The sequence below is a fragment of the Hydra vulgaris genome, chromosome 13, assembly GCF_038396675.1.
Source record: "Hydra vulgaris chromosome 13, alternate assembly HydraT2T_AEP".
In the NCBI taxonomy this organism is placed as follows: Eukaryota; Metazoa; Cnidaria; class Hydrozoa; order Anthoathecata; family Hydridae; genus Hydra; species Hydra vulgaris.
In genome coordinates this window covers 33,021,420-33,041,080 of record NC_088932.1, presented here as the reverse complement: position 1 = coordinate 33,041,080, position 19,661 = coordinate 33,021,420, and the positions used below count along the sequence as shown (strand labels likewise).

General features: G+C 26.8%; 1 protein-coding gene across 1 annotated transcript; it reads right to left on the bottom strand.

The window, feature by feature from the left end:
• Positions 1-7,326, bottom strand: LOC100209097 (uncharacterized). Its single transcript, XM_065815370.1, has 8 exons — positions 7,123-7,326; positions 6,368-6,413; positions 4,557-5,045; positions 4,087-4,122; positions 3,115-3,603; positions 2,365-2,853; positions 1,166-1,204; positions 1-555 (listed from the first exon to the last, which is right to left on the bottom strand). The coding sequence occupies exons 1-8, from the start codon at positions 7,123-7,125 to the stop codon at positions 65-67; spliced, it is 2,082 nt and encodes a 693-aa protein (XP_065671442.1). The 5' UTR covers positions 7,126-7,326; the 3' UTR covers positions 1-64.
• Positions 7,327-19,661: the final 12,335 nt, after the last annotated feature.

The window sequence follows — 19,661 nt, the reverse complement described above, 5'->3', positions numbered from 1 at the left end:
TTATTTGATACTATTTTTAACACAAACAAAACAGTATTACAAGTTCTTTATGCAAGATTGTCTATTAAATGCTGTTAGTAATTTTGAGGTTTTTTACTAAACCGGGTTGAGCATTATACCATGGATCACTAACGTAAACTTTTACATTTTTAAAATCGCGTGCATCGTTATTATTGATAGTAAATACGACATTTTCATACAGTCTCACTTCAAAAACATATACCGAAAATTGAAGTCGTTGAAGTATTTCTATTTTAGACCATTCGTTCAGGGGCAATGACGACTTTGTAGTGAAGAAATAATTGTTGTTTCCGTTTAAACTGAACGCGACGTGCAATTTTCCAGAACCATCATTGTTAAACCATATACCTGGATTTCTATCGCCATAGTTTTCAAGATTTTGTCCAATTGTCATATGGAAAACACTATGCCATCCTGTTTTATATAAAGTTGGTTTCAGTTCAAATGAAACACTGAACTGTCTTTTTAAAAGTACTATTGTCGCAACCAAATTATTTCTTTTAATAATCATTTCTGATGCATGGTCAATAAAATCTAAAAAAAAAAAACACCGTTCGCCATAGCAAAACAGAGCACAAAAAATCTAGAATGGAAACTAGATATTTAGAGTAAAATAATTATACTTTTTGCAAGACTAAATAATTTAACGTTATAGCTAGACGATCCTGTTATAACGTTATACTCCCTAAGCGAATAACCAAATATAAGTTAAATTGTTAAAGAAAATGATTTATAGTTGGTCCTCAGGCAGATTGTCATGCAAATTAGCGGAGCACCAACATCTGACAATAAATTTAAGCCTAGCTAGCACTTTAACTGATAGATAATAATACTAGTGTTTTAAACAAAACTCTCTAATGATTTATGTACGCTTGTTGACTTCCGCATCAGTTTGTACATTAAAATAAAAAATGCATTAAGATATTTTATTTTTAGTGTTAATTTAGTAAAAAATATTCCTCATAGCTTCATCAATTTTTAATAAAGTATAATTTTATAAAAATTGATGCCTTAATAATATAAACAAAAAAATTGCATCTAATGTTATACTCACAAATTACTATCATGAAAATAAATTAACATAAAAAATATGCTCTTAAAATAAAAAAATATTTAAAAAAATTAAATAACATAGCTAAATTACCTTTAGGAAGAATGATCGGACTTGGTAGTTGAACATTACCTGTTTAAATGATCAAATAATTTTAAAGCAATTAATTAAGCAATTAACTAAGTGACTTAGCAATGGTATCTTTAAATAACATTCTGAGAAATTATAATGCACTAGCTAACAAGTATAGTTTGATGAAAGGAGAACACCTGCCAACTACCTGCCACCTAGCCAAACAATACAATCCAAAATTAAGACTGCTCAAGATTGGTTTTAAAATGATGCTTCTGTTTAAGATTTGAGAATCTTAAATAGAAACACAATTTTAAAAAGAAAATTTTAAAAGCATGTTATAATACTAAAAGTAAATTAAGTCAAGAAAATATCTATAAAATTGGTTAATAATAATATTTAATAATATATGCAGTATTTGTGTAACCATACACTGAAGTTGCTATTTGACATATTTGTGTAACCATACACTGAAGTTGCTATTTGACATCCATACAAAAAAGAAATATTTAAGTTGCCGCTCATGTTTGGCATCCATACAAAAAAGAAATATTGAATTCAAAAATTAGCAAAGCTGATTGAATTCATTCAAAAATCCCTCAGACTATTTCCATTCAAGTGAACTAAATCCACTTAACTACAAAAAGATCATTTAAAAAAATTTAAACTAGAACTGCATTAACTTAACAACATTAATAATCAATTGATTGATTATTAATATTGTTATGCATTTGATTGATTTTGTTTTGCAATGTAATAAAGTTTTTATTGAAAGTTTCAGAGCTATTCAGAGGTTACAAATACAAAATTTGAGATCCCACAAAAATACAAAAGCAAAGATAACTTGTGATCAATTTTTTTTTTTACTGTATTTGTCTCCCAAAGACTTAGGGGCTACACATGTCTTGGAGGCAACTCTATTTCTTTTTTTTTTAAAACATTGTCACAACTCTCTATCTCAACAACATTTTCACAATCTCTCAACAACATTTTCACAATCTCTCAACAATAGCTTTGAAAATCTCAACAATAGCTTTGAAACTCTCAACAATAGCTTTGAAACAAAGAAATTGAAGGAAAAAATCACTACGTGTAAGTATGCTATTTATGTATCTTTCAAAACTCTTTTATATTTACATGCAAGTAGATATAATAACACAAAAAACAATATTGTAAAATATGTAAAATCTATGTAATCAAAGAAAACAAAATTTACTTACTTGATGGCCCATTACATAGAAACAAATTTCTTATTGAACCATCTTGTACTTCATACCATGGATCTGAGGCATATACTTTTACATTATCAAAATATTGAGCTTGGTTGTTTATTTCAGAAAAGACCATTTCTCCATTAATTCTGATTGTGTATACATACACTGCACCCTTTAAAGTTTGAGATATCTCTATGTTGGACCACACATTAATTTTAATTGGTTTTGTATTAAAATATCTGTTAGTAATTCCATTAATTGCTGCTGCAATATGAAGACCTCCATTACCATCTTCGTGGAACCAGATGCCAGGAACTCTATCACCATATTTTGCAATATCAGACCCAGTAGTGAAATGAATAACACTATGCCAACCAGCAACAAATTTATTAGGATTAACATCAAATGAAATTAAATATTCTTTATCTAGCTTTGGTATTTCAGCAATAATTCTTCCTCTAATTAATGGAGTATGCATATTACCAACTATATACTCTACAACATAAGAAATAAGAATAAAGAAATAACGGCACATCTAACTTTCTGTAAAAATAAAAACTTTATTGAATATTTTATTTAAAACCCTTTGGTCAAAGGGATACTTTACAATCACTGTAGAAAAAATTATTATATCGTTAATTTAGTTGTAAGTATAATTAAAATGCATAAATTAATTTAAAGATGAACAAATAAGACATCAAAAAACATTTTTAAAAAAACATTTTAAAAAAAGCTAGTTAAAAAAAAAATTGTTACCAGCTTTTCCATTAATTATCAAAAGGTCACTAATCAATCCTTCTTGAGAAGCATACCATAGATCAGAGGCATAAACCTTCAGAGCTTTGAAATCCCTTGCATCAGTATTTTCAACACTATGAATATTGATTCCATTCAAATCAACAGAAAACCAATACTTTCCATCCATAAAACTTTGATATATTTTAAGATAGGACCATGCGTTTAAAGGAAGTGAAGTGGTTTCTACATAATAGTTAACATTACCACTCACAGCAGCAAAAATAGCAAGTTTTCCTGAGCCATCTTCATGAAACCAAACACCTGGATTTCTGTCACCATAATTTCCATAATCCTTACCTAATGTCAAGTGAAGAACACTTTTCCAGCCTTTAGAATACTTCATTGGCTTCAGTTTAAATGAAATAGTATATTCTTTTTTTAAAACATTTAAAGTTCCAAGTAGTGCACTTTGAATTAGAGTAAACTCTTTAACGTGGTGAACATAATCTAAATTAGAAATATATCAATACATACTAAAAATATACTCTTTAAGTTAAGTTATTAAATTCTAATTTATTCATCAATTAGTCAAAAGTACATCATTCAGTTTAATAGAGAATGCTCTTTTTAATAAACTTGAAAAAAAACAAAATTAAAAAAAATTGTAAAAAATTTATAATTCAAACAAATAAAAAATAATCATAGTGAATTGGGATTAGCAGTAACCAATAATTCATTAACTAAACTTTTGTGTAAGAAATATTTGATAGCTACATAGTATTAACCTAAAGCACTGCAACTTATTAGATAAATCTTATTAGAAAAATCATAAAGTATATTTCAAATCAGTGAGCTGTAATTTTAAAGTTTAATTATTGTATGCAACAATATATTAATATTTTCCATAACCACTTCTACATAAAACTTGAGCATTCAAACTAATATAATTAAATTTTAAAGCATATGTATTCTATATAAAGTTTTAAATACCTGTTGGAAGAATAATCACAGGTTGTAATCCAGTTTCTGTCAAAAAAAAATTGTTAAAGTTAGCATTTTTCTTTTAAAAATATATAAAAATATCTACAACATACCACAATCAAATAATATTCCTGACATAAGTTCTCCATAAATCAGATTTTTTTTTAATTAGTGGTTATTTTAGTCTCTTAAAATTTTGTCAAATCCTGTAAAAAACTACAAACACGTCTTAAAAGTGAGCATAAATATTTGACAATAAGCACAAAAAGCTATAAACCACTTATAAATGTATATATATATATATATATATATATATATATATATATATATATATATATATATATATATATATATATATATATATATATATATATATATATATATATATATATATATATATATATATATATACGCAAAAAAGCTGAACATGCAAATATCTTTGCATATTCAGCCTTGCTTTTGAAAATAAAGAGACATACTTGTAACACCATTAATAATATACAAATTTTTTATTGAGCCATCTTGAACTTCATACCATGGATCTGAGGCATATACTTTCACATTATCAAAATATTGAGCTTGGTTGTTTATTTCAGAAAAGACCATTTCTCCGTTAATTTTGATTGTGTATACATACACTGCACCTTTTAAAGTTTGAGATATCTCTATGTTGGACCACACATTTATTCCAATTGGTTTTGTGTTAAAATATCTGTTGATATTTCCATTAACTGGTGCAGCAATATGAAGACCCCCTTTGGCATCTTCATTAAACCAGATGCCAGGAACTCTATCACCATACTTTGCAACATCAGATCCAATAGTGAAATGAATAACACTATGCCAACCAGCAACAAATTTATTAGGAACAATATCAAGTGAAATTAAATATTCTTTATCTAATTTTGGAATTTCAGCAATAAGCTTTCCTTTTACTAATTGAGTAGGTGCGTTACCAATTATATACTCTATAATAAAAAAAACTACTTACACAACTAATTTTTTACATTTTTGAACTAAATTTAAATTCAACTTTTGAACTAGATTGAAATAAAACTTTATAAACTATATGACATCTTATTACAATGAAACAACTATGTTACAAAGGTACAATAATGAAGACTATAACAATAACAACAACAACAACAACAACAACAACAACAACAACAACAACAAATAATCAATCACTATATATTCTTAATTACATGATCTGACATTTCAAGGATGTTTACAAATAGTCTAATTACTAATGATGCATAAACACCTAATAATTATATACTATTGTATGACAAAGTAATATAATAATACTTTGTTATACAATATCAATAATTCAGAATATATTGATTGATTATTATTTGTTATTGTTGTTATTTTTTTGTTGTTGTTCTTGTTTTTGTTGTTGTTCTTGTTGTAGTCTGCATTATAATAATTATAATAATAATTATTATATATTAATATTATCTGCATTATAATAATAATTATTATAAACTTGTAATATCTGCATTATAATAATGATTATTATATACTTCAATACTATAATATTATACCTGCATTATAATTATTATGTACTAATAATATTTTTTGTCCAACTAACTTAGTTGCAAGTTGCATTACTTAGTTATTGCATTATTGCATAACTTAGTTACTAAGTTGCAACTAAGTGCAATTTTTGTGTTAAACCAATATTTTATAAAAGATTGGTTTTAACACAAAAACTGCACCACGCTATTCTGTGCATTTCTCTGGTTAAGAACAAATGAAGCAACAAATTTAAACAGTTAAAAAAAGGCAATGAGATTAATCACCAACTGTAATTGGTTTGCATTTAGACTACTATTGCACTAGACTACAATTAATGCATAACATTAAATTGAATTATTACACCCAGAATTAACTAAACTGCATAATACCGGCATAATAGTATTGACGATTTTATAATAGTACCGAAAATTTGTGCCGACCTAATAGCGACTAAAAATAGTTTAGGGTCGGCTGTGCCCACTGGATAATAATAATAGTAAATATAATAATAATATGATGATAACAAGGAAAATCTAAATTAATCAAAATCATAAAGATAAAAAAATTATTAAAAATTTTTACTATTTTATATTTTACAAAAGTAAACAAACAAAAACAAAAAGTACAATAATTGCCGCCACTAAATATACTTTTCGCAGGCAAGATTTTATTTATTAATTGTTATCAGAATTATCTTGTTAAAAGAAATTAATATTTAAATAGCTAATTGAAATAGTTAACACTATCGAGTGCAGTAAAAAAAATTTACCTTTAGCGTAAGCAACCACAATAAGTGTCAAAGCAAAAAGAGTTTGCTAAAAAAAAAAAAAACTGCATATTTTTATATTAAAAATATTTATAAATTTTGTTCATAATATATTATAAACAAAATTTATAAATAAAACTTAATTAGGTTACATCTAAACTTTTAAAATTAATTATGGCATTATTATAAATTATATAATGCTAATATTATTACTGAATTACAATAACTGATACAATATTATAACAATATTATAACAAAAAGTGTAAATATTTGTTCTAGAATTATATAAGACTACATAACTATATCGTCGTCTGTCAGGTAATACCTTTTATGAGTCAAATACACTTTTTTTTAAGTGCTCAAGTATGCGAATCTTTTGATAACATATCACATGAGCTGACTCATTTTAAATACTGGTATTAGCACTGTGTTTCCATTAGGAGATATTGTAAATATTCAGTAATATATATACAAAATATATATACAAAATATATGTATATATATATATATATATATTATATATATATTTATATGTTACTGAATATTTACAATATTTATTTACTGAATATTTACAATATTTATTTACTGAATATTTACAATATATATTTACTGAATATTTACAATATATATTATATATATATATATATATATATATATATATATATATATATATATATATATATATATATATATATATATATATATATATATATATATATATATATATATATGTATAACAAGTCTAAAATGTCACTTACCATTTTTAGAACTTAGTGAAAATAGTAAAGTAAAATATACTTTTATAGAATTTCAAAATTCATATGGGAGTCGTAAAAATTTTTTAAGACTATTAGGTATTTTGATATTTTTATAATGTTGAAGATTATTATTTTTTTAATTTTTACGTTGATGTAAGTTTATATAACAAACCTCTGACATACCTTTTAGCATTCTAATTATATATTCTCTAGAGAATCGCAATAAAATTTTGTTCATTTTGAAGAAAATTGAATGATAAAAAGTTAATTGCAAAATTTAATTAAACTAAATCTGAAATTTGTAGGGAAACGTAAGAAGTAGATAAAAAGTATATAATGAAATTTATAACAATACTTATTATAACTTTCTGATTGCATCATTTGAATCTCCCTCAATTCAAAACAAATTACGTAAGTCAATAATTTTCTAATACTAAGAGGTTAATAAATAAAATTTGAAATCCATCGACAAATCTAAATTTAATTGAAGGTAACAAAAATAATATTTTTTAAACTCCTCGTTTTGACATTTAAGGTAAAAAGGATCAAAATTTTAGTTGTTTTTTTTTTTTTCCAGGCTCCAATAATTGCGATTTTTTGCAAAGCATAAAACTTGTTGACGTGTCACATGGTTTCTGAATTGCTGCAAAAGTAGAGTTTCTAAAACCTAGGAACTCTAGCCAAGCTTGCAAAAATTAGATTTTCCAAGCTTGCCTGGATTTCCATGATTTGTCTATTTGCCCTTTTTTTTTTTTGGTTAAAATATTGACTAAAACTAGCCAACTAAAACGCTTCTTCTAAAACTTTAAGAGTTTTTATCTTCAAGTCAGAGTTAAGGATGCGTACCAAGTTTTTCACTTTTATTGCAAATATATAGAAACTGTTGATTTAAACTTCTGATCGAAGTTTTTTTATTAAATGTACAAAAAAAATCATGATTTATGATTAAGAAATTTAAATTTAATAACTGAAATTTTAAACAACGGTTAACTTGAAAATCAATTAAACCCTAGAAAACAAAAAACTCAAAGACCTTGGAATAAATAGTTTACACACAAACAAAGATAATAGTTAACGAAAATCCAACTTAATAATACGTATCTTATTTATTTTTTAAAACTGAGTTAATTAATCGCGATAATGGGATTTTTTTTACTTTTTGGTTAGGCGCAGTGTTTAGAGCGTTAGTTTAGGAACAATGAGATTTGAGCTTTGATGCCTGCTCCGCATATATATAACATCAATAAGTTAGGCAGCCAGTGACGAATTAACAAAAATTGAGGCCCTCGGCAGTGAAACTTTTAGGGATCCAATTTTTTCCATAATTTTTTTACTTTTTTTATATTAAAATGTATGGTGTAATTTGTTTGGTTTTGAACTAAATATAGCAATTATAGATTAAAAGTGGTACAGAAATATTTCAGGTTAAACACAATAGTAAAGTCAAATAATAATAAAAATTATTTGCATTATTTTTTAACTGATAATAAAACTTGTCTAAATATTTGTTAATTTAAAAAAATATCGGTGGCTCTGATTATCGGGAGGCCATGGCCTAGTTTGCCATATTGGTTAATTCGGTACTGAATGCAGCTTAAACTTGCGTTAAATGCTCCTTCGTGGTTTACTGTGTTAAGTAAGGTCTTTTTTTTTTTATGTTCGTATTACATTATAAAAAACTTTTGCAACATTTAAATTCGTAGACTTATGAATTAAAAGTTTAAATAAAACAAACGCAAACAAAGGAATCTAATAGAAGATTATAATGATCGCCAGAACCTTTAATAAAAAAACAAAACAAATATCATCTTAAAATAAAAAGAAAATAGTAATAATTATTACAAAATAATAATTATAACATAATAATACACATTGTATTTTATTATTTCGTTATATGTTATATGACTACAGTTAGTTACAATTAAAAGTATTCGAAAATATTTTCAATAGAGAAATGAAGTTTTTTAATTTGTTCTTGAAAGCAGGAAAAGTAATAGATAAATCAAAATGAGGTAAAAAAATTCTATTCCAGAGATACGGTGCACGATATGAAATACAAAGTTGATCAAATTTTGTTTTACAAAACGGTTCATTTACAAAATTATCATTTCTTAAGTTGTTTTTGTTTATGGGCTTCAAAATGAATAGATCTTTAAAAACATAAATCATTTTTCCACATATAAAATCAATCGGTGGTCGGTCTTCGCAAATGGCGGTCGCGTTTTTTTAACGGTAAAAGAGAAAAAGAAAAGAAAAGAAAAATATATATTAAAGATAAAACCAAATTATAATAACAAGTAAATAATTATTTATTTTATATGCATAAATAATTCGTTAACAATCTTAAAAATAAGTTAATAAGTAAAAAGTTTTACTTATTAACTTATAATACTAAGTATAAACTTAATTTATTATTATATATTTTTATTATAACTAGAATACTTTACTTATAATCAATCATAATTTTTTATTATTTTGATATAATTTATTTTATTTTATATTTACAACTTATAACTTAACTAATTATAACTTATTTTTAATATATATTTACGTTAATCTTCCCTAACTTTATTAATAATATTTTTTTCATTATTTATTTTAATTGGTAAATAAATAATATTTTTATTCTATTATGTTATTAACTAAATTACATTTATATTATTAATAAATATTATTATTTTTAATATTTTTGATTATATTGCTGTTCATATTACTATTTGTTTCCTTATTTCACTTCATTCAATCATTTCATTTTATAAACTGTAATACTTAAATGTCTACTCACTGCAAAGATTGTTTCAAGAAAATTAATACAAACCATCACTACCTTCAATGTAATCATTGCCTAAACTTTTTTCATAAAAAATGCTGTCGTCTGAATGATATGGAATTTAGGATTAGGAAATTAGAATTTCCTGTAGAAAATTTATTTTTTCATTTAGTTCTTTATCTGACAAGGAGCTGCGTCTGCAAACAATAAATGATAAAGTGATTCATATTAATGAACTCTCAAACAACATATCATCTTTTCCAAATACCATAGAGTCTAATCTTTATGATAAACTTAATGACTTCATTTCCCACCAACTTAATAATAACTATGCAGCTTTAAAAAAAGTCAGCAATTGCTACTTATCAAGGAGTCTCAAACATTGGATAACCCGAGGAATCTTGGCTTCAATTAAAGTACAAAATAAAATATTTAACAAATTTCTTAAAACAAAGAATCCTAGTAACAAACTCTAGAAAAAACTTAAAAAACATATTGAAACTTACTTGTTACTCTCACCCGTCGTAGTAAAAAAACCATAACTCTAAGTTCTTCTCTGACAATGCCAAAAATTTGAAATCTACATGGGATGGTATTAGGAATCATTTTAAACATTAGTTCGAGAGTTAACTCATATCCTTCCTACTTATCTTCAAACAACTCCATGATATATGACCCCTTCAAAATTTCGGAACCTTTTAATTCATTCTTTGTTTCAGTTCTGGAAAAATTACAGAAAAAGATTCACTCATCCAATACTGACTTTAGTAAATACCTTAAAAATCCTAATCTTAAATCAATATTCATAAAACCTACAGAACAAAAACGAAGTATTATCTATTATTCATTCTCTTAATGACAGCAAGGCTTCGGGACCTAAAAGCATTCTAATACCTATTTTTAAAGCTCTTGCAAATGATACCTCTCCTGTACTTTCTGAACTATTTAATCTGTCATTCTTCACCGGTGCATTCCCTGATATTTAAAAAACTGCTTCTGTTATCCCAGTTCATAAAAAAGACTCAAAACTTGAATGTAATAACATCAGTTAAATTTCATAATGATCAAATGTCAGCAAACTTTTTAAAAAAATTATGTATTCTTGTATTTACAACTTTTTGAATAATTCTGCTTGTTCTCATATTCGACACTTTGGGTTTCACTAAAATCACTCCACTTCTCATGCTCTTATTAGCATTACTGAAATGATTCGTGGTGCAATTGACAGTGGTTCCTTTGCTTGTGGTGAATTCATAGATCTTCAAAAAGCTTTTGATACTAGTTTACAACGCGCATCTATTAGAAGAATGACGTTTTCACTAATAAGATCTGATATCCATAAAAAAAAATTTAAACTAAAATCCTAAAATTCCATGATCTTGTAAAGTTTTACAATTGCCTTTTTTTGTTTGACTTTCTCCATAATAAACTACGAAAAATTTTTTAAAAATCTTTTTATTAAAACAAATGAAATTCATAATCATCACACCAGGAATACAGAAAATAGTAAGTTATACACCTAAAAAACAAATAACATAAATAAGAGAGAAAAAAAGAAAAGATTGTTAAACATAATTTTTTGTAGGTATGTATTATATGTAATGTATTATATGTTTGTATTATATGTATGTATTATATGTAATATGTATGTATTATATGTAATATTAATTAATGTTTTGTAATGTAATATATGTATTATATGTAATAATAATTAATATAATGTAATAGTTATGTATTATTAATATAATGTAATATAATATGTATTATATGTAATAATTATAGTAATCTCTTCTTTTTTCAACACAATTAAATATGATAACATATCTATTAATATATTAGAATAATATTATATAAAATATGGTAAGTTTTCCATAAAACAACAATGTTTTTTCCAATGTATTCCAGTGTATTCCTGCATTAACAAAAAAGTCTAAAAAAAAATATTCCCTTGTTACGGATTATTTACTGCTCAACAGAATTCAATTTAAAAATATATTTCTGGAGTGTGTTTCTTTATAATTTCTCTCTGTACTGTTGTTGTCTTTGATATATAATTTCTTTAACGAATTGAGTGGTTTGATTTTTGCTTTATTTATTTATCTATGTTATATTTATTCATTATTGTGTTATTATTGCTACAATTTATATTATTATTATGTTTAATTATTATCTATGATATTTACATACAATTTATAATGTATTATAATTATTCTTTATATTATTGATACTTTATTATTATTGTTATTATTACTATAATTATTACATATATCATTACTATTTATTTAAAAATCTTTTTTTTCTCTCTTATTTATATTATTCATGTTTTTTAGGTGTCACTCCATTGACTAGTTTGTAACTATATGAGTGACACCTAACCAAATTCTATTAACTTACGATGAGCATTTGTAAACTTTTCTTCATATAGTTGAATTAAAAAAAAAAGAAAAAAAGAAAACGTAAGACGTTAAATACATTTAGTTCATATACATTGAGTATTCTCATTTCTATAAAATATTTTCTAAAATGTGAAAACCAATCTGCAAAATTAATTAACCGAATAGCGTGTTTTTGGCGGCGGTAAAGACGTTGTAACTTACTTTTGCTTGTGCTCCCCCATACAGTAATTGCATAATTTATATAATTGTGAACAAGTGAGTAATAGAGTTGCGTTAAAATTTTTTTATTTAAATCTATTCTGGCTTTATATTAGATTCCAATACTTTTGAAAATTTTTGTTCAAATATAATTAATATGTTGTTTCCATGTGATATTCTCGTCAAGGAATACACCTAAGAATTTTGTAACTAAATCTCTTTTTATTTCAACTTGATCAATATAAATTTGTGGCAGATTTGTTGATAAAGAACATTTTTCGGCGAATGGATGAAAAAGAACCCATTTTGTTTTGTTTATATTAAGGGTTAATTTGTTAGATTTGAACCAATTTGATACTTTTTGCAGTTCAATATTCATAGTTGAGTAGAGTTGATATATATCATTATTAGAGAGAAATAGGTTGGTACTATCTGCAAACATGGTACTTAGAAGTTTTGAGGCTTTATATAAATCATTTATGTAAACCAGAAACAAAAGTGGCCCTATATAGAACCTTGTGGAACACCACAGGATATATCTTAGAAATTATTTTGACATAAATTATTACAATGGACAAATTGTTTTCGATTTGTTAAATAGCTTTTGAACCATAGTAAAAAAATTTTATTTATACCGTAAATTCGCATTGCTTGTAATGTTGTTAATGGCAAACCCATAAGTCGCAGTTAAATCACTTCAAACTTAAAAGATTGTTGTTCGACAGTATATTTCAAAGTCTAATGGTTGAAAATAACAACTTAAATGAGCTAGTGGGCAAACCAATCATGTTTTTATCTTTACATATTACAATGACACATGAGTGGTGTGAACATCTAATACAAGTATGAGTAGTCTAACAATCCTTTTAACTGCTGCGATAAAGAACCGTTCCAACCACTCAATAAATTGGGTGGTTCGAACGGCTAAATAATAAATTCATAAATCTCAAATCTGATCTTGTATATACTGTGCCGATCGGACCATCTCTACACCATGATTTATATAATCATCTTTTTGATTTATAAACAACAAAAGACTGTAAGTTGTAAGGCGACGCTGTTTATGGTGTGTATATATATATATATATATATATATATATATATATATATATATATATATATATATATATATATATATATATATATATATATATATATATATATATATATATATATATATATATATATATATATATATAGGCGCCAACAGGATTTTTTGATGTTTGAGATATGTCACTTTTAAGCATTGTGCAAAGTCCAAACTTAAGTATGTTCATGCCTATGCAAAATGAGGATGTTTTGGCAAAAATTGCAATGATGGAGGCTTGTGAACAAAAATACCCCGAAACCTTCGAGTCCCTCTGCCAAACATGAGAGCACTGATGTAGTAAACTTTACTATCTTAGAGTAAATTTAAGTTCATCTACAGATTTTAAATTAAAAATTTATATTTAGTGTTTTATCTGGAAGAAAAATTACCAGATAATTAGGTTCAATTAGTTTTAAGACGCAATGATGCATAGTGTTTTTGAAATAAGCAACATTTTTAGGTGGGGTAATGTGGGTCTATATGTCAACGTGTTTTGTACCGTTAAGAATCTAATGCTTACACAAAATAAATACCTTTAAAATGAAAATTAGTATAAATTAGGTTATTATTTTTTTATTTAACCAAAAATTGAAAAATTACAAGTTTTTTACAATTTAACAAAATTAGGTTAGGTGTCACTCATATAGTTAAAAACTAGTCATTGGAGTGACACCGAAATAAAATAAACAAACAAACAAAAAATTAACAGCAATAATAATAAAGAAAAGCATGCGTAAATTAAATTGATTTAAAAAAAAAAAAGACAATAAATAATAAGACAAAAAAATATGAAAACGCTCAATAACAACAGCAAACAAAAATTAAAATAATTAGCGAAACAGCACAAATAAAAACAAACTTAACACAAACGAAAAGGCAAAACACAAAAACTTATGTTATTTTTGGCATAAAAAGAAAGGTGTAGAAAATGTGGCAAAATAGAAAAACAGAGAACAACAGAAATAATTAGCTACAAACGCACAAATAATAACAAACTTTACGCAAACAAAAAAGGCAAACACATAAATTACAAAATGAAAGCAAAAACTACAAAACGAAAATGCAATCACAAAAACTTCTACAAAATAAAATAAAAAAATAATAATCATTGGTTATTCTTGCCGGAAAAAAAAAGTGTAGAAAAATTGGTAGCGATTTATTTTTACGTTTTAATTAGTTCTTTCCATAATTATTTCGAACTTCTTTCGAACTTTTTTCTTTTAAATTGGTACTTTGCTTTTAATTGATTTTTTTTTGTTTTGTTTTTGTTTTATTAAATCTGTTTGTTCTTTTATTCTTTTATTCATTTTCGTGTTTTATTTTTCTTCAATCTTTTAATTCGTTTATACCTTTTAATAACTTTCTTATTTCACCTTATTTTTAACTAATCTTTTTTATTCTTCAAATAAATTTCCTTCGCTTTTCTTTTTCTCTTTTTTCCTTTTCACCGTTAAATAAACGCTACCGCCATTTTAATTAGAAGTCTGACTGTGTCTGGATTTATTTTTCTGGAGTCATGTTGCTAAGAATTCCTTTAGATGATCATTAAAGATGTAACGTTTTCAATTAAAACTAGTAAATAACGCAGCGTAGCAGTTTTGAAGGATTGTAAATTGAATTTTTATTATATAAACATGTTGTTTTTTTATAAAACAATGAATCTCTAATATATAACATAAAAAATTTGGGGCGACTGAATAAGTGCGAATTTCACAACTGCGAATCTGCACAAGTGCGACTGGCATAAGTGCGAACTGGCATAAGTGCGAACTGGCACAAGCACGAACTGGCATAAGTGCGAATCACTTGCAAAAACTGGCATAAGTGCGAACTAGCACAAGCGCGAACTGGCATAAGTGCACCAAAAGAATTTGCAAACAATGGCATAAGTGCGAACTGGCATAAGTGCAAACTGGCATAAGTGCGAAACAATTGCAAAAACTGGCATAAGTGCAAACTGGCACAAGCGCGAATTAGCATAAGTGCGCCGAAAGAATTTGCAAACATTAGCATAAGTGCAAATTGGCATAAGTAGCGAATTGGCAAGTTCGCACTTATGCCAATTCGCACTTATGCCAGTTCGCACTTATGCCAATTCGCACTTATTCCAATGCTTGCAAATTCTTTCAGCGCACTTATGCCAGTTCTCACTTGTGCCAGTTCGCACTTATGCCAGTTTTTGCAATTGATTCGCACATATGCCAGTTCGCACTTATGCCAGTTCGCACTTATGCCAATGTTTGCAAATTCTTTCGGCGCACTTATGCCAGTTCGCGCTTGTGCCAGTTCGCACTTATGCCAGTTTTTGCAATTGTTTCACACTTATGCCAGTTCGCACTTATGCCAGTTCGCACTTATGCCAATGTTTGCAAATTCTTTCGGCGCACTTATGCCAGTTTGCGCTTGTGCCAGTTCGCACTTATGCCAGTCTTTGCAACTGCTTCGCACTTATGCCAGTTCGCACTTATGAAATTCGCACTTATTCAGCCTCCTCAAAAATTTTGGATAATTTTCAATTAAAATTTTGCTTTAAATTCTTCCTAAATCATAATTTTATCAAGCTTTGACTTTTATATGTACTTTGACTTTTAAATTTAAATATCATATATTCAAAGTTATAATATGATTTATTCTATATATTAAAAAAATTCGTAAAAAAAAACAAAAACAAAAAACTATGGAAATAAAACCACAAGAATGCTCTGCATTTCTTGGAAATTAGCTAATAAAGATAAAAAATATATATATTATTAGAAATGTTATTAGAAATTTATATTATATTATATGTTATATTATATATGTTATTAGAGAGTCCAACATCGGACAACTCGATTAATACCATCACTTAAAAAAATCAACTATGAGTATCGTCTAAAAACTCTCGATTTGACTACCTTGACAAAAAGGAGGCAACGAGGAGATATGGTTCAACTTTTTAGATTCTTTAACGGTTTTAACGATTTGGAAACAATCAAAAAAATTAGTATTAAACAAACTCAAACGAGAGGTCGCAGCTTTAAATATGTCAAAGGAATCACTAAGCAAGCATGTTGTGAAAACTTTTTATTTAATAGCTCGGCTACTTTATGGAATAGCTTGCCAAGCGAGTTGGTTAAAGCACAATTATTTTAGTATTTAATGTTCCAAAAAATTAGTTGATTGTTTAAGGAGAAAGTTGTTCATACTCTAAACATGACAATGGGGCAGATTGGCCCAATGCAACCGGGGCACGTTGACCATGTGGCCAACTTGCCCCGTAGATTTTTAAAACAATTCGCGTAAACTTGTGATTTTTGTTCTAAAAAATTTAAAACTTGTAGAACATATTAGATCAGAAATAAGCCTCATAAACAAATTGACATTTGTTTTTATACGTTTTTTTGGGTTTTATACGTCGTTAATAAGAAAATATCATTCGTATTCATAATACTTAAATTTGGATAAATAATCTTAATATATATAAAGGGCAATGTGTGTGTGTTTGTTTGTTCTCTATAGAAATCCGAACCGCCGGACCGATCTCGATGAAATTTGGCATGGGGGTAGTCCTCGAGGGGGAGAAGGTTCTTAGCTGGGTTTTGACCACGTACCCCGATCCCCGGGGTCAAGGGGGCCCAAAAATGGCCCCCCTGATCCCGGGGTCAGGGGGGACAATTTTTGGGGCCCATTTTTGGGCCCATCTTTGTGTACAGATATCAGGTAAGCTAGTTTAAATATTGGCCCGGGCAACGCCGGGTAACTCCAGCTAGTCTTATTATAAAATGTAATTTTAACTTTGATTTACATATGCCTAAACTTAAATATTGTAAATAATTATATATTATTATATATATTATTTAACTTATAATTTAACTTATTTAAGGAAATTTAATTGATATTTAAACTTTACATGCTAGTTATACTTACATATATAATTTTAATACTTTATACATTTATATATATATATATATATATATATATATATATATATATATATATATATATATATATATATAATATATATATATATATATATATATATATATATGATATATAAATTTAATATGACATGAGTTATGTAAATTATTAATGATTAAAAGTAAATAAGTATTTAGTGTTTTAAAAAAGAAAAATATAAAATGTAATTTTTTAAATATATAAGTATGCAGGTATATAAATAACTAAATAAAAAAGAAATAGTTAAATATAAAACATGTAATAAAGTAATTTACTTTTGGTTTTTGCATTTTTTTAAGACCTACCTAAAAATGGTACGAAATTATATTTGAAAGTCACAACGTGGAAAAGTGTTAGAAGAAACAATGTTATTGGCAGTGATACAAGTTACAAAATATAAAAGATCAATTAGAGCAGTTAGTAGAGAATTTAATATACCACATAAGACTCTAGGAAGGTATTACATATCCAAAAGGTTACCATCTACATCTAATACTTCGGTTCAAACTGAAGTAGAACTTGATTGCCTAGTGATTCTTTGAAATTCTAACAATGATAACACATTTGAGTTTTATGTCACTGCAACAGTACTTAAGCCTAATGCAGAACATACGCCTGATAACGCAGCTATAGGGAGAGATTTACTATCACCTAAATTAGATAAAAAAACCCTGCCACAAGTTTGGCTATGCCAAAAGAATTCAGGTATTTCTATTTTCTCTAACTAATTTGAATTTAATTTAGTACCGTAACTTATCTGAACTTATTGAAGTATCTTATTAAATATAAGATACTTCAATATAAAACACTGCTTTGATATATTTAAAATTTAAAATTTTTTTAGACTGGGACAGATACCTATTATAATTTAATGTTTATGTCTAATGGTAATATATATTTTATATTTCTTTAGGTATTTGAACCTGAGCAGGAAGTTCTGCTTGAAGAATATCTTATGAAAGCAAGTGATATTTACTTTGGTCTTTCTCCTAAAGAAGTTCGACGGTTTGCTTATACATATAATAATGCTTGTAGCAGGAAAATTGCTCACTCATAGATAGAACTTAAATCTGCTGGTAGTGATTGATTCTCTGGATTCTTAAAAAGGCATCCAAAGTTTTATATTCGCTCTCCTCAAGCAACAAGTTTAGCTCAGTGCACAAGTTTTAATAAACATTATGTAAATTTATTTTTTGACAACTTAAGCAATGTTTTGACTAGATTAAAATTGAGTGCTTCAGACATTTGGAACAATGATGAGACTGGAATCACAACAGTGCAGCGGCCTGATCGTGTTATTGCACGTAGAGGCTTTTGCCAGATAGGTCGAGTAACATCAGCAGAAAGAGGAGCATAAGTGACTATGGCTTTTGCAGTTAGTGCAATTGGCAATAGCATAACTCCATATTTTATCTTTCCCAGAGTTAATTTTAAATCTCACTTTATTTGTGATGGACCAATAAGATGTGATGGATTAGCACATTCTTCAGGATGGATGACATAGACAAATTTTCTTAAATATATCAAACATTTTTCTATCCATGCACGTTGTTCCAATGATCAACATTGTCTGGTATTGATTGACAACCACAGCTCTCACCTTGATGCAGCAGTACTTGATTTTTATAAAGAAAATAGTATCACACTTTTATCTTTTCCAGCACACTGTAGTCATAAATTACAACCATTAGTTAGAAGTGTTTATGGTCCTTTTAAAAAGTTTGTGAACTCAGCATGTGATGCATGGGTTACTGTAAACAAACGACCTATGAATATCTATGACATACCTGGTATAGTAAAGACAGCACATCCTAATGCTATAACTCCAAGGAATATAATTAGTGGTTTCCAAGCAACAGGTATTTATCCATTTAACATTTAACAGAAAGTGATTTTTTGACATCATATTTAACAGATAGACCCTAGTACTAAAATGTAATCTATGGATTTTAGCATCACTAAACAAACACCTAGCAACGAAGTTTCATCTGTTGATTGCATCGTATAAAATGAGCTATGGGATAAATTGCCAAAACTCGTTTTTGTACTTATATGTTTTTTTTTTTTTTTTTTTTTTTTTTTAGATTATTCACCCAAGGCCCGAGGGGGGCCACTACAGTCGAGGAAGCTACTCATTTTTTTGTGTTTT